Source organism: Condylura cristata, unplaced genomic scaffold, assembly GCF_000260355.1.
Source record: "Condylura cristata isolate star-nosed mole 26May11 unplaced genomic scaffold, ConCri1.0 scaffold00038, whole genome shotgun sequence".
Taxonomy (NCBI): Eukaryota; Metazoa; Chordata; class Mammalia; order Eulipotyphla; family Talpidae; genus Condylura; species Condylura cristata.
In genome coordinates this window covers 2,239,288-2,254,510 of record NW_004567139.1, presented here as the reverse complement: position 1 = coordinate 2,254,510, position 15,223 = coordinate 2,239,288, and the positions used below count along the sequence as shown (strand labels likewise).

The window sequence follows — 15,223 nt, the reverse complement described above, 5'->3', positions numbered from 1 at the left end:
CAAAAACTGTCAGACCAGACGTAGGAGGGACAGGGGGCTGGTTCCAGCTGGGGAGTATGGGAGGTAGAATATAGTCTTGAGTAAATCGAGTTACCCCAAGCAGACCTGCGGCTGGAAGTTAAGTGCTCTGACGGGGAAGAAGTGGTGAGTGGCTGGGTTCAGTCTGCTCGGTGCTTGGGAACCGGACCTGGGTGGGGTTGGGGTGCTTGACAGCCCCGCTAAAAATGGTATATTGGGGGCCCTCCCTGATGGCGCAGCGGGTTAAAGCACAGCACTGAGAATCTAAAGCCGCTTCCACATGAGTTCGATCCCCGCCTGCCCCGGAGGTGACCACATGGCGCGGCAGACCTCTCCTGACCCGCCCGCTGCTCCCCTCAGCAGTGTACTTCGTTGATCTGCCTGTTCTGCTCCCCACTCTGTCCCTGGTGAATCCTCTCACCCTCCACATCTCTGGCCTGGATAATCCTGGCTGGCTCCGTAGTGTGGATGGGATTTGGGGTGGTGGTGTGGCCTGGGGTTCTTTGAACCTGAAGAAAAGATTTCCATCTACTAGGAATTGATTTTTCAGAACGCTATGAATGTCACACAGCCAAAGGCTGTTCAACTGCTTAAAAGCAACCACAGGAGTATTTGACCAAGTTAAATGCAAACAATTCTATTCCAGCTTTCCCTCCATTCAACCAATTTTCCATCTTCATGCTTGACCTGCGATCCACACAGAATTTTCCACCTTGCAATTTTGATGAAATTTCATTTTCCTGCTAACTTTCACACTAATATTCTCAGAAAAATGCAATAGGGAGTTACCACCTGAGAGAATCTTATTTGCATTTCCCCACTGGGATCCTGGTTACTTCAACTGGAGCAGAAGGCAATTCTTCCAAATCCATTCAATCTATTTGTAAAGAGGTGTTTTTCTTTGCAAAATCGAGATGATTTATGTTGTATCACGTCGACCCAAAGCAATCACGACACCTAGCTTAAAAACAGATTCATTGTGATGCATAAGAATTATAAATTGACACCTGCTAAGACTATGAAAGGTGGTCTATCCCATCCGCTCACATTTACAAACTTTAGGCGGGGTGTGTATTTATTACTTACGGTGCCACATTAGTGGGCTGTTAAAAATAGCCAGGGCACACCAAGCGTTCTGTGACCTGCTCACACTCCTCAAACCACATCACAGTAGATGCGAACAACTATTTCCAAAACAAAAACAGGAGCCTGACTTGGCAGCTTTCTGCACAGCCAGCATTTCAGTGAGGGTGGTGGGTGGGGGGTGAGCTGATGGGACGAATGCTTGCCATTCACTGCTGTGACAGGAGGTGGACCCCCATAATATACTGCTCTAAACTAGGTTTACCAGTCTGACACCAATTCCATGTTGTGTAAGCCCAGCATTAATATCTGACTTGTTAGGAGTAATTTGTGATCATTTTCTTTTAAAGATTTTATTTCTGCATACAGAACTGGGGTAGAGGCCAGAGGTGTGGGGGCTGTGAGAAACTGCAGCAGAGACAGGGCGGGGAGTAGAAAAGGCAGATCCATGAAGTACACTGCTGAGGGGAGCAGTGGGGAGACAGGAGAGGTCTGCCGCGCCCTGTGGGACCAGGGATCCAACCTGCACTGAAGCGGCTGAGGCTAGCTTGCAGTGCTGTGTCCTAACCTGTTGTACCACCTAACTTGTCATCTTTTTAAAAAATGCCTAAGACCCATGTTGAATTGCAATTTCAGGCTCATCCACTCTCTCACTAACCCAGGGATCTGACACTTTCAGGAAACACTCGGAGTCCCTTGGTCTTTGCTAAAGGAAAGTCAGTGGCTAATTTCTGGAAATATATGTAACTTACAACTTAACAGTGCATCCTGTTACCTTGGCAGCTTTTACCTATTCATATTATGAATAAAATCAAGGTGCTGTGCTTGGTGTGAGATCCTTGCTCTTGAAGGGGAAAGGAAGCCGAGGACTACGGTTCACACATCACAAATAAATCTCCAAATTATTAAAAAGGCATTTTTATTATAAATACATTTTAGTTGTAGCAGTAAAATACATTTTGTGTTACCATGAATCTTTTAAAACAAAAGAACTCCACTGAGACAATGATCACAAGGTAGGAACTGTAGACCCCCAGATTAAAAACGTGTTCTAAGAAACCAAAGTGGCTAAAGGAACTCCAAAACTAACTTGAAAATAAAAAGGGAAAGGGAAAAAAGAAAAGAAAAACCTTTGAGAGTGGCTTTGGGGTTACTTTAAGATACAAAGTCATTTTTACTTTGAAGGATAAACTCTCAGACCCTCTCAGATGAGGTATCACTAACTACAAAGAAACTTTTTGAAGTCTTGCCAGAAATGATGGACAGCTGCACTGACACTTCCCAGAGAGGGAGACAGACCACGCCCGCTGTGCCTGTTCTGGGAGCCTTGCCAGACAAGCCCCAGCATCGATTTGCTAAACAGCTGACCCTATGAAGTTGGCTGAACAAGATTAGGTAAGAACTGTATTTCTTAAGCATTAAAACAAAAATCTGTCGCTAGTAACAGGACCTTTTAATAAAATGAAAAACCTTTATAATTTAGAGGAGAGGTATTTTAATCACCGTTTTGACCTAGCATACAACTACTATGTATAACCAGTACCTTCACGGGTTTCAGAGTATCAGGTCGGATGGCTGGCACAGGAAGCGGATACAGTACGATGTCATACACACGGATGTACAGGAAGCAGGACGGTCTGGATGTGTGGAGACCCTAGACCCTTCCTCGGTGTGGGAGTGGGCTCAGAAACATTCTCAGGCGTAACTGACACAGAGGGATTTCAACCTGGACAAGAGCCCTCTGACCTATCGAAAGGTAGAAAGATCTTCACATACAAGGCATCGTGCAAAGTAAAATGTAAATCAATCGAAGCATTTGGAGCTGGATAAAGAACTGTACTGAACAGATAAACAATCCCCACCGAAAGGCATCATCAAGCCCAGCGGCCAGGGAGGACTCGTGTTCTGAGGATTCCAAAGCTGTGCATTCCATGACTGCTGCCCGAGTACTTCTATATCTAAGTCATTCTATCACCAACTACCTTTAAAATATTTTCTCTCTTTCTAGTATCTCCATAAATGCAAAGCCAAACTAAAAGCCACAGGCAGAGCCCCATCCCCCTTCCAGCCACGGGCCAGGGGACATTAACAACAGTGACACAAACACACACCTTTTAAAATATCCGAAGACCTGTCAGGTTTATTATAGGCAGTTTCTTTCTCAAAAATAACTTGCTCATACATGTACACCTATGGTTTATGAATAACTCATGTTGCATAGGTGGTAAATTCCCCCTAGACTATTTCCCAAACATATATATTTTTTAAGGTAGCAATCAGAGACATTATCAATTTTCTGCCATTTACAACACTTCAGCTCCTCGAATACCTGCTGGCATGGCAGAGAATCCAAAATAACTTTAACCTGAGAAATACATAATTTGAAAAACAAATCCTACACCACCACCCTGATCACAACCTCCCCCCCCCCAAAAAAAAAAAAACAAACAACAACATAAAAACTACAAATACATTATTTGGGGATTATCTATTAAGCTCAATGCGCCATGTCAACTGCTCTCTTAGCACAGGACCTCCTATATTTAGTGCCTTGAGAAATGCAACCACATTCTCGTGACACCAATGGCTTCCTTCCACAATCCTCTCTCCATGAGCTGGGTAATGAAGACAGACTGTTAGCACACCAAACGCACGCACAGCTTCCAGACCAAAGCCCGCGTAGCTGCACTCACTAAGCCAAACACCCTAGCAATGAGAGCGCTCGTGCACCCAATGTGGAAGTCAACTCAAGGGGTACCTCACACTTCTCCAAGACTCTCTCCATGAATATCTTACTTTCAGCATCAGCATTACAAAAATATCCAGAAAGCAGGGCTGCACACCCAGAAAATAAATGACCTTTCGACTTTCTGGGGCCCGGTGGTCCCAGCACAGCAAAGGCTCCATCCCACCTGGGAGCCTGAAGCCGGGGCCCAGGGCCCAGCCATCTGTATATGAGCAGGATTCCAGGAAATTCTGAGGCTGCCTCAAGTCTGAGAACCCTACCCTGCTCACAATTCTAAAACCTTAGAACAGGAACAACTTGTAAACAGACACTACTGAGACTTCCCCTCTGGACTGCAATCTATGTGGCTTGTCACCACCCTCCTTACTTTTCCAACACCAAAAAAAGGATTAATGACAACATTTCAAGAAATCAAACCTTTTGGGAAAGTAATATTGGTTTCCGCTGCTAGGCGTAGTTCTAAGGCAGGCAGTCACATGCTAGTAAACAAAAAAGTACAGCCCTCCTATCAGAGGTGTAGAAGAAAGATTCCCAAGAACATAAGGAAACGTCCCTAAGATTGTTTCATGAACTCACAGACTTATATAAAACTTACTCTTTTTATGCTTCATATTTGTATCAAAATAAAATCTCTGTTGAACAAATTGCAAATAAAAGCTGGTCTAGTATTCTGATTACTGAAACTCTGCGTCTCTGGGTTTTCTTAACACTCCAGTTTCAGAGGCTCCAGACTACTGTGGTATATAACTGGGCTTAGGACTTAACACACATCACATTGCTAAGTCTGGATTCTTCTAATAAGTAGGTACCTTCCTTCTAAAGCAAATTTAGAATCTCCTGTGACTGTGTCCTTGAGTTTATTCCAAAGCAGATTTTCAATTATTTCAAAACATGTAGATGTTTAATTTTCAATGTTCATTCTGCTATTGTAGCTTACAGTAATAATACTATCACTTTGTGTGTTGTATAAGAATGCTAACTGCTAGTAAGATTCACTTCTTTTAAGAATGGTCTTGTTAAACAGGTATGAAAGAAAAACCTGCTTTACAGTAAAACCTCAGCAAGTAAATCTCCAAATCTCAAGTAGCTGGAAAGAGAGAAGCCTAATACGAAAAGTACTTTGAAGACTAACATGTCACTTACTCCTCTGTGATGCTCTGTATAATGTGGGGTGGGCATCACAAGGTGATGTTTTAGACAAGAAATTACATAGTTAGGATGTTAGCCATTATTTCTAATTGCCAGGTAGTTTGTACATCAGATACCAAAGAAGGGAAGAGCAAAAGCAGATCCATTAAAACACTGACCTCAAGATTTAGGAAGACGTACAGCATGTTGGTAGAACTAGAAGGTTTTCATGTTAAGGGGATGCTTAGCAAGAATGATGTCTGGCAAATCATAAAGAATAAATTACTACCTTTGACGGTAGCCTAAATAACATCTTAAGGCAGCAATTTGTATCTTTCAATATATTTAAAGTTTTAATCTTGCATTTTTATAGACACTTTCTGGGATTCCCGTTTCAAAAACTATTCCAATATGAAACTCTGCTATCTAAGTATACCAGGTGTCTCTTTGTAAACGATTATTTCAGCAAATTTCATTTTCTTAATAACAATAGTGAAATCTAACCTTGATCATGAAATTGTTTCTCGTGCCTGGCTTTTAGCCTTGGCTCTCTCTAGCCAAGATGGTTAGAGGTACATTCTTACATGTTTATAGCTTTGTTCTTATGAGATATCCTACAGAAACTCAAAGCCTAAGGAAATATTAAACATGTAAAATCAACTACCCTTGAGCAAGACAATACTATATATTAATCATCTCAAAGTTAGAAAATTCGGTTAGCTTTCTCAGCAACTTTAAAGCCTCCCTAAATAAGGAGACGATTTTCACAAATAGGTCTTGGGTATTGCTGTGTGTAATCAGGTAATGCTTATTCACTGGAAATCCTGCTTATTTTACTTATTCTGCAATTCTTTGAACTGAAAAGACTAATTGTTATTTACACCGAAACTGAACTTACTCTAGAATTTCTGATAAGAAAAACCACACAAAACAGTTTGTTACTTCACATATACAAAATGATCTGGCTAGAAAGGATACCTGTGAGAGACGGAAAATCAAGGTCATGTTAGTTGAAATGGTCAATAATTAACTCCTGATGAATGGCACACAAAGCCGTGCTGTAACAATTTGGAAAAGAACGCACCAAATGGCAACCAAACCCCTCTAAACACAGACCAGAAAATATCCTCATCACACTGAATGAGGTTCCTCCTTGAATCTTAACAAAATTTCATTTTTAGATCGGGGGGAAAAATATCAGCATGAATATGCACAAATTTTATCACCCAAAAGAATTTCTTTATGGTTAAAAAAAAAACTTCAGTAACACTGAAATTAAGACGTGAAACGAATAAAAACTAGTTCTGGCAAGAAAAAGAAAAGTTCAGAGTGATACAAAGAACAAAGAAATCGAAAGACATCATGTGAACAATTAACCTTACTTAGGAATCTGTTCTGGAAGAAAGGGAAGTTAGTAATACTTGGTATTATCCAAGAGCTAACAGTCCAAAAAAAAAAATCCACCTGCACTCCAAGGTTGAACTGGTGTGTGAAAAAGTTTTCTGAGCCTGATTTCTGAGCACTTGATAATACTACCCAAGTGATATGCAAACGACATAAAACTCCAAAGTGATGCCTCATTTCAATGAAAACTTGCCCTAATTCTTGTAGTAACACTTATCCCAAACTGTTATATTATGCCTAAGTGGATTAAAAGGAGGTTGGAGAGATGGCATTAAATGACACAAAGAGTAAGCTTCCTAGAGAATGAAATTTGCATTGGAAGCAGAACCTTGAGAGAGTGTTAGAGGAAGCCTGGACTGGCTGTAGAGACAAGGAAGGAGCAAAGGAGCTCACAGCGACAGTGGACCAACAAGAATCAGTTATTTTTTATTTAGTTTTTTTTTTTTTTTTAAAGAAATAGCTGCTTGGAACAGAGCTGTCACAATAAACTTAAAATTTCCTTATCCAAAGCTTCCTCTATCATTGTATTTCTGTAAGGTAGGAGGGCATGCAAATGGTCATTTAAAACATAAATAATCTAAAAACTGATATGCTTTGAAGGTTCAAGTATGGGAGACAGAAAGTTAGGCAATTCCTTTGTTGCTAGATGGTAACTGAAAGAACTGACATGACAGCTCTGTCTTCCTAATATCAAAATGTCTGAACATCTGTCTAGCTTGTGAGGTCATCCAGTAAATGTGTGAGGGAGGAGAATGAGCACTGAAGCAAAAGTTACTGTACATAGACATCCTTACATCAGGACATCTCATTTTCATTTGATTTGCCCACAGGCTTGGAGATTTCACATGACTCTATGACAAAATTTTTTCTTCTTGTGATAAAAGCTGTCTGGCAAAGTGTGACAGAGCTAAATGTGGAGACCTGACACCATTCAGAGAAACTGTAGTGCTGGGACAGGCTGGGCCCATTTTCCAGCTGACTGACGGTGACGATGAACACACCTGTGGCTGCAGGTCTGAGTCTGCCACCTCACACAGTGACCTGCAGCAGGAACATGAAGCCACACACCAATGAGCTGTGCTCAGAGCAGAAAGATAGCACCAAACAAAAGAGGCACTCTCCTTTGTCCTGTCGCTTCTGACCTTCTAACCTTCGAACAAAGGCACTCTCTCATCCTAAACTGTCTGAGGATTACAGTGATGTGGCTGGTCAACCTCAGCGAATTCCAGGCTGACTGAGATGCAAGCAGTTTTCTTTACCCCTGTAGCTTTTCAACCCCATTTTTAAAATGTGTGGTGAACACAGGATGGCCCATTCAGAAGCAGACTTTCAAGAAGCTATTTTTGCAAGGCTCATCAGGACCTATTAGTTCATTTGTAATGTTTCCCAACCTTGCCTGATTAAAAAAAAAAAAAAAAAAGACTCTGTTGGAGCTTCAAGATCTCTCAAGTATAAAAGTAGAACTACCATCAGGCAAACAATAAAACACACATGCTCAGCAGGGTTACAAGACCACTAATTGGAAGAGGGTAAACATTTTCCTTTGGGTTTTACAAAGCTCATGTGAAACAATTTTTAGACCATAGAATATTTAAGATAGTCATTAAAATTTGTATTTGTGTACAAGTTCAGTGGGGTTATATTAGAATTGAAAGACCAAAATAAAATAAAATAAAATAAAAACCAAAAATAAGGGTAGCTTTTGCCCCAGATTTTGATGGACTTTGATACATCTTTCACAAACATTATCATTCTCCTTTAATGATGTTCCTCAAACAAAAGTTAGCAAAATATTTGAATTGTCATGTATAATGTCAACGTTTTAATGTAAACATCAAATAAGGTACCAAAACTTTTACTGGAGGGGAAAAAAAATCTTAAAGCGGCACAATTCCTTATACCACTGAGGGGTGGGTGGGGAGAGAGCCAGATTACAAACATTTATACATGCATAGTGAGGGGGAAAAGGAGTTTACTAAATTCACGCATTTTTAAAATAGTTATCAAGTCTACTAAGCACCAACGATCCTAAAAATTTTTCAGCTTCATGATTTGTTTAAAAAAAAAAAAAAACACTATCAAATTAACATTAAAAACAAGCTTGAAGTTCAGCTTGTCCAAAAAAATAACTAAGTATGCCAATGTTTTTTCACCAAAGAACAGAGGCATACGAAGCGCCCTCGAAGAACGCCTTCCACTCTCTCCTACAGTGGACGGGGACGACAGCACGTCAGTCTAAAACTAGAAAAGTTTTAGAATGCAGCATCCTGTCACAAAAAAAAAAAAAAAAAAAGCTGATAAAACTTAAAGTATTTAGAAGATGCTGCCCCTTTATTTTAAAAAATTTTAAATGAATTTAAGCAAAAATAACATACATTTGTACATCAACTGGCCATTTCTGGTACAGAAACCCAGCATATGGTAATATTATTGGATAAATGTAAATGCTACTTACAATTTTTTTCTTTTTAAATACATTTTAGACAAACTTTTTTTTTCTTTTTTTATAGTTGCACAATTAACCTCTTAGCTGCTAGCCTGATGCAAACATATGTAACAATACACAAATTTAAAAATATTTTTTATTCTACATAAAAGCTGTCAAAATTTCGACACATCAAAAATGCAAAATAATGGAATATACTTTTAAAAAATTAGTTGCAAGTCTAGCAGCAAAGCAATTAAGTGAGAACAGATTTAATATTAAAACAAAGGGAACTGTGCATCTATCTTAATTCTATGGATACAAACAGAAATTAAAACATTCTCCCTTGAGGAAAAAAAAGTGATTATTTAAAATAGGAGTAAAAGCCATTGCTGCCTGAGGAGCTCCCCAGGCTCAGTTCCTGGAACAGAGACAGAGGGTCGCTGCTCTTCTTGGCCTGCTCGGGGGGAGGCCTGGGCTTGGGCGGGGCCCTCAGAGCGCTGGCATAGGACATGGCAGGCTTGCTGCCCCCGGAGCTCTGCTGGCTACTGCTGCTGGCCGACTCGGAGATCTGCTTGTTGGGCATGAGGGGGGGAAATTGGCCAAGATGCTGCAGCACGTTATAGTTGAAGGAACTGGACACCTCGAGGTTTTCTGACTTCAACTGATCCTCAGGGGTTTTGCAGGTCTTCGCTGGAGCTAGAAGCAGAGAACAGTGACACCGATTGAAGGCCATTCCAGAGAGGTGCCCGCATGTCTCAACTTAGCCAGTCCTCACCTAGATACACTCAGCGGTGCCACAGCCATAAGGGCAGATGACTTCAGCCCCAGAATGATGACATCACAGCACGCCTACCCACACTTTTCTATCTTATAAGTGCTTGTAAAAGAATTAACCATGCAAACTGGAACAGCTAACATAAAAACTCGAAGTCAGATCTGAAGAGTTGCTTGCAAAATATAACTTGAACAATTGTCCACCTTGATGCTGGTTCTATTAACTGATCATACTTGGAAAATGAGAGCAAACATGTTCTTTCTTAAATAACTTTCTATGTAGAGTTCTGGTCAGAACAGACTATCATTAATCTAAGTAACGGTAGCACTGGATTCGTTCAGAGCACCAGCTTTTCCTGTAATGCCGATATAAGAAAACAGGGAGGGGAACAACAGTTACAAGCTCCTTCACAGTTTCCTACACTATGCCTGACTTTCAAGGTCCTTGAAACCGGACCCCACTCTTCCTGATATATTGCCCACTAAGCCCTAACTTGATTGCAAGCACAGTTTTTAAATTTCAACCTTGCAAAACCTAACACTGTGCTAGATTATAGTCATGAGACATACTCAATTACAGAAAAGGCTAACGAAGAAAATAAACTCATCTTTCCAAATACCATACCTCACTAGGTAGTCTGTCCCTGTGTACATTATAACATTTAGAATATTCTATAACTCATTGAAATAACTTCTTGTTTTTAGAAATGTGGGTTAAAGTCAACTCTTTACCTTTGTAGACTATGATAAATGTTGTTATTAAATATTTCTACATATTCATGACTGTTTCCTTGGGATAAACACCTGAAGTCCCCCTGCTGTGATAGATGGAGCATGCACACCAGGCCTTCCGAAACTGTGGCCCAGCTTTCCTGCCGGAAGGCTCTGCTCTCCCCAGCCAACAATGTCTGCCATTTCCCCACACAATCACAACTCTGGTGTTACTATTTTTAATACTAACGATGATGATGATACAATAATTATCTTGTTCTAGTTCTAATTTGCAGTATCTTGATTACTGGTGTTTATGGACATATTTTCCTGTTTATTGCTTATTTGTGGATTGGGGGGTACAGTGAAAATATTTTATTTTTTAGCTTTCCTTAAAGAGAGTAAAGGTAATTTTACTTCATAAAGTTGCTGAAGTGACTTTAAACCATATCTCTTTCCAGAAAATTTATCACTTTCCATGTGAAGTTCACTGATTTTGTGAATGAAAACAAGTATTTTTAAGTGGTCTGTGTATTAAGTATTATGTGTGTGTTATGTATTATGTTCATAATACAAAAAGTAAACATTTTACTTTACTAGGTGTGTTCAAAAACTTACTATTTTTATTTACTTTACTAAGATTTATTACTTAAGTAATACTTACAAAATAGCATTTTAGAGGCAGTTTAATTGAATGCCTATGTTCTTATTCAACTATAAATTGAAGTTCTCTATTAATTTGACTCACCATTTATATTCCAGAGAAGATAAACTATTGTTGGAAATGGATTTTGTTAATATGACAATGATGCATTTTAAATTCAAAATAACTATCTTCATCTAATCTCAACTTTTCAAGCATGTTTGATGGAATGTATCTTGTCACCCAGATTAAGTGAGCAGAACCCAAATATTTGCCTTTTGGAAAGGAGCCCTCCCCCCGCCCCATTTTTAAAGGCCCTAAGGCGCAGGTGAACAGCTGAGTCACCATTCGTATCCTCACTCAGCAAGCTTTTAAAGAGCCTGTGTGGTCAGTGCCAATGTGAATCACCCAAAGGTGAAAGAGGTCAAAGATCTGATCTCTCTTGTCTAGCTGACAACTGTGGAAGGAAAATGGCCACATTGGATTCAATCACCTCTTTTAAATTCCAAATCTATACAATACGAACCACTTTCTTCATTCCAGAAATAAATCTCAAGAAAGGGGTCCCACATGATGATTATTTTCCTTCTGATATATGCCACCGGTAACTACATTCCTCTTACTATATTTATATGTGCACACACATAGAGAGACACACAAAATGTTTCCTTGCAGGATCTTAGTGCTGTTGTGTGAATTTTTAATAGTTAACTGTTAATCTCAACTACAGAATACTACAATCTGTCTTGTAACAAAGAAGAAAAAAATAATTTTATACTTTTGGAAAAGACACCACAAATGCCATGCACTTGGGCATCTGTTAGGGAACACTTTACTGTATCCATTCAAGTTAAGATTTTTATTGATTTTGGCCAAAATTTACCCTAAAAGTTCCGTGTGAAAAGATAAACAGTCTTGCCTTTAAAATAAATTACAATATACAAAGCAAATAAAAAGTAACAGCTTTCCATCATGATTTATAAGTTAGATGTTTCTCAGGAAATTTATATACCAGTCAAAATAGAGCCGTTTATACATAGTAGGTACTAATGAATGTTTAAAGACTAAAATGACAGTGTCTTCTGCCAGGAAATAAACCCAAAATCTATTTAATGTGTTGCCCTATGTCTATTGTTCTAAAAATATAGTTCTCTGGCACATGCTCAAAAATGGGTCAGTTACAGAAACAATGGCTTCACATTCTAATAGAAGATGAGCAAAATTAATTTCAAATACAAAGGTTGATGGTACCAGGGCAGAAATTCACCAAACAAAAATCACTGTCTTACTCACAAAACCAATGTCCATAGCTACATATTGGAGAACACCAATTAGTGTCATTCATTTCTTTATATTAAACATAAAAAGGTAAGCAGGAACAAAGGAAAGATAAAAATTCATTCCAGGCTACAGAGAAAAACTTGAGACCTTCTGTCCAAATTTTGCAGCCTCCTCCATTCCTATGCCATGCTACGTGACCCCTGCTGTAGCCTTGAATTTCTAAATTCCTTAGGATATAAGGAATGAACACAACCTTTCAGGGTCTCAAAATGTCACACTGTTCCGGTTTTTCTCACGGCCAAAGTCCATCACATAGCAAACTATCACCTTCTCATAGTTAAGTCCTTGAAAACTGTTACTGCCCTAACCAAACCCCAAACGTAAGGAAACAGAAAGCAAAAATATCCCAAGCAAAGGAGATTCTATCTTTTTAGAAACACATTTTAAGATCCATTTACAGATACTCCCAGGTCAAAATGCTCAGTTTACAATTATGGGTGGTCCGTTCACCTGGAATCGATGCAGTTCCACATTGTATGCATGTCTGAGGCCTACCTACTAGCCATGTGCATTAAATATTACTCATAGATGATAACTGAGAGGGCGGAAGGGAGAGGACAAGCCCCACTGATCTCCTGGAAACCGAGCAGTTAAAACCATCTTACCTATCATCTCTCTGGGCTGAGTTGTCCTGCTGGATCCATTGCACGGAATGTTCTGATAGGGGGTAGATGAGGTGGTGTTTACCCAGGACTCCGGGGATGAAAAGTTGAAAGAAGATTGGTTATTGTGGTCCTGAAGCTCTTCACACTGAGCGAGACTGTCTTGAGGAGTGCCTACGTCTTCAGAACAAGGCTGGGCTGAGCTAGATGAGATTCTTCTTTGGTACAAGGGCCGGCCGGGTCCTCTGGGTTCACACTACACAAAGAAGAAGGGCACTCATTGAGTCGGTGAGTCGGTGAGCCTTTCTCACATCCGCCTCCTTCAACTACGCAGCTGCCCGACTGACCTAAGTACAAATCCTCAAAAATATTCTTCTCTGCCACGATGAAAACACCTCAAAAAGCTCAGCTCTAGATATAATGTCAGGAGACCTGAGTTCAAAACTTAGTTCTGGGCTTAGTAAGTATTTCTATCACAACACACATCTAATTTCTGATTCTGTTTTCTTATCTGTAAAATGTGGGTCTGAGCCACCTGTCTTCAGTTCTAAAATCCTATCCACATTTTAGGTAGCACTAGGTTATAAGAATGCTCAAAGTTAAGTGGGAAAATTATAGTTGCAAGTGGAATCACAGTAACTTACAGTTACCTGCTCTAGACTTATCTCTTGAATCTGAGACTTCAAAACCTCCCAATGTATTATTCCCTTAGACTTAACAGCAAGGTATAATTCCTCATACCCAACATAAATACTACTGATTGGACTCTGCTTTTCTTCTTCTAAGTCGTCAACTCAGATCATGCATTACTTTCTTCTATCAATTTCTTCTTTATGTTTTCTCCTCCATAAACATACAACCGGATTCCTCAGGCTAGATCTATGCAGCCATTTCAAAATTTGTCATTGCTGCCCATTTTAAGACTTTTTTTTTACTGCTACCTAAGTGCTTTCCAATTTTTTCTTGCCTGGCAGTTGTAAATAGTATTTGCTCTTTGCTCTAGTGGCAGGCAGTGTGGAGGCCAGGATAGGTCTGCAGCCTCAATTGAGAGCCTAATTATCTGGGTTAGGCTTCGAGTAGCCATTCCAATATGTCACCTGCAAAAAGAACTTAGCATCCTGGGAACTTCACCTGGACAAGTCGCTTCAATACCTATCCCTAAGAACTACTGTTGAGAATTAAGTAAGTTCAGTGTGTGTAGCATTAAGAACCAATTCTGGCACATAAAAGGTTTTGCTGTTATGAAATTATTTTGATTCTATGTTAGATCGCAAATGACAGGTTAAGTGATTCTGCTGATCATTAGGAAATATAATATTTAGTCAAAAAGAAAGTGAACACATATTGAAAACCCTATAATCCTCTGACGTGGAAACATCAGTATCAAGGCATGGCTTATTTTTCTCTTTCAAGAGGTAAGCACCAGACTTTAGCATCTGCCAGTTCTCTGAGAAATAACCAGCTCCTGGTCAAGGGCAGAAACCAGATCTCCTGTCCACCTGAGAGCAAAAAGGCCACATCTATTTACTGTCAGATCCCAACACAAAGGAATACCTACTGGCCAGAGACAGATGATGTGTCAAAAGGTATAATGACTACAATTAATAAACTCAAATATATATAATGGTCCCTGATTTGCAATGACAGTCAAAGCAAAGGGGGGTCACCACTGGCCTCCTAAGGTACCAACTCAAGACTAGAAATTGATCAGCAAAGGTGAAAGTTAATCATTTATCCTGCCTTTTCTAGGTAATCTTTCTTTTAGGTAATCAAACAATTGATGAGGAAAAATAAATACAAAAGAAATTGAAAGGATTTTTTTGAATCACCATTTTGCCATGTCTAATGAAACCGAATCTAAGCAAGAATGATAAATAGCTGTTCAAATGTGAAGGGTTGCTGGGAAATTCTAAAACCTATGGATCATAACTGTTACCATCTGATCACAGAAACACAGTAATCAACTCAACATCATTAGAAGTAGGAAAACCAGGTCATATGTTTATCTTTCCCTGTGCCTATAAACATACCGTTATTTTAAGTGAGAACATATTATATACAACTTGGCAATTTCTCACGAAAACATCATAGATATCTATGTCATGAAAACATTTTTATGACATAATTAAAAGCTCTACTTTTATTTCTTCATTTATTTAAACTGCAAATTCTAGTGCCTGCAGGAATTATGCTCTGATGAACTAGAGAATACATGCACTCAACTTAGTCAAATTTAATTTTCTAAAAACCAAAAAAAGCAAAGAAGATATATATACACATATATGTGTATATGTATATATGTGTATATGTGTGAGTATATATATGTATATATGTATATATACTCA

At 39.3% G+C, this 15,223-nt stretch overlaps 1 protein-coding gene across 1 annotated transcript in view; it reads right to left on the bottom strand.

Moving 5' to 3' along the window:
* Positions 1 to 9,115: 9,115 nt before the first annotated feature.
* HELZ (helicase with zinc finger) overlaps positions 9,116 to 15,223 on the bottom strand; it is a 138,480-nt gene continuing 132,372 nt past the window's right edge. Inside the window, exons 32-33 of the mRNA XM_004693451.2 lie at positions 12,882 to 13,134; positions 9,116 to 9,503 (exon numbers count right to left, since the gene is read on the bottom strand). Coding sequence (XP_004693508.1) covers positions 9,169 to 9,503; positions 12,882 to 13,134 — 588 coding nt within the window. The 3' untranslated portion in view covers positions 9,116 to 9,168. The remainder of the gene's footprint in view (positions 9,504 to 12,881; positions 13,135 to 15,223) is intronic.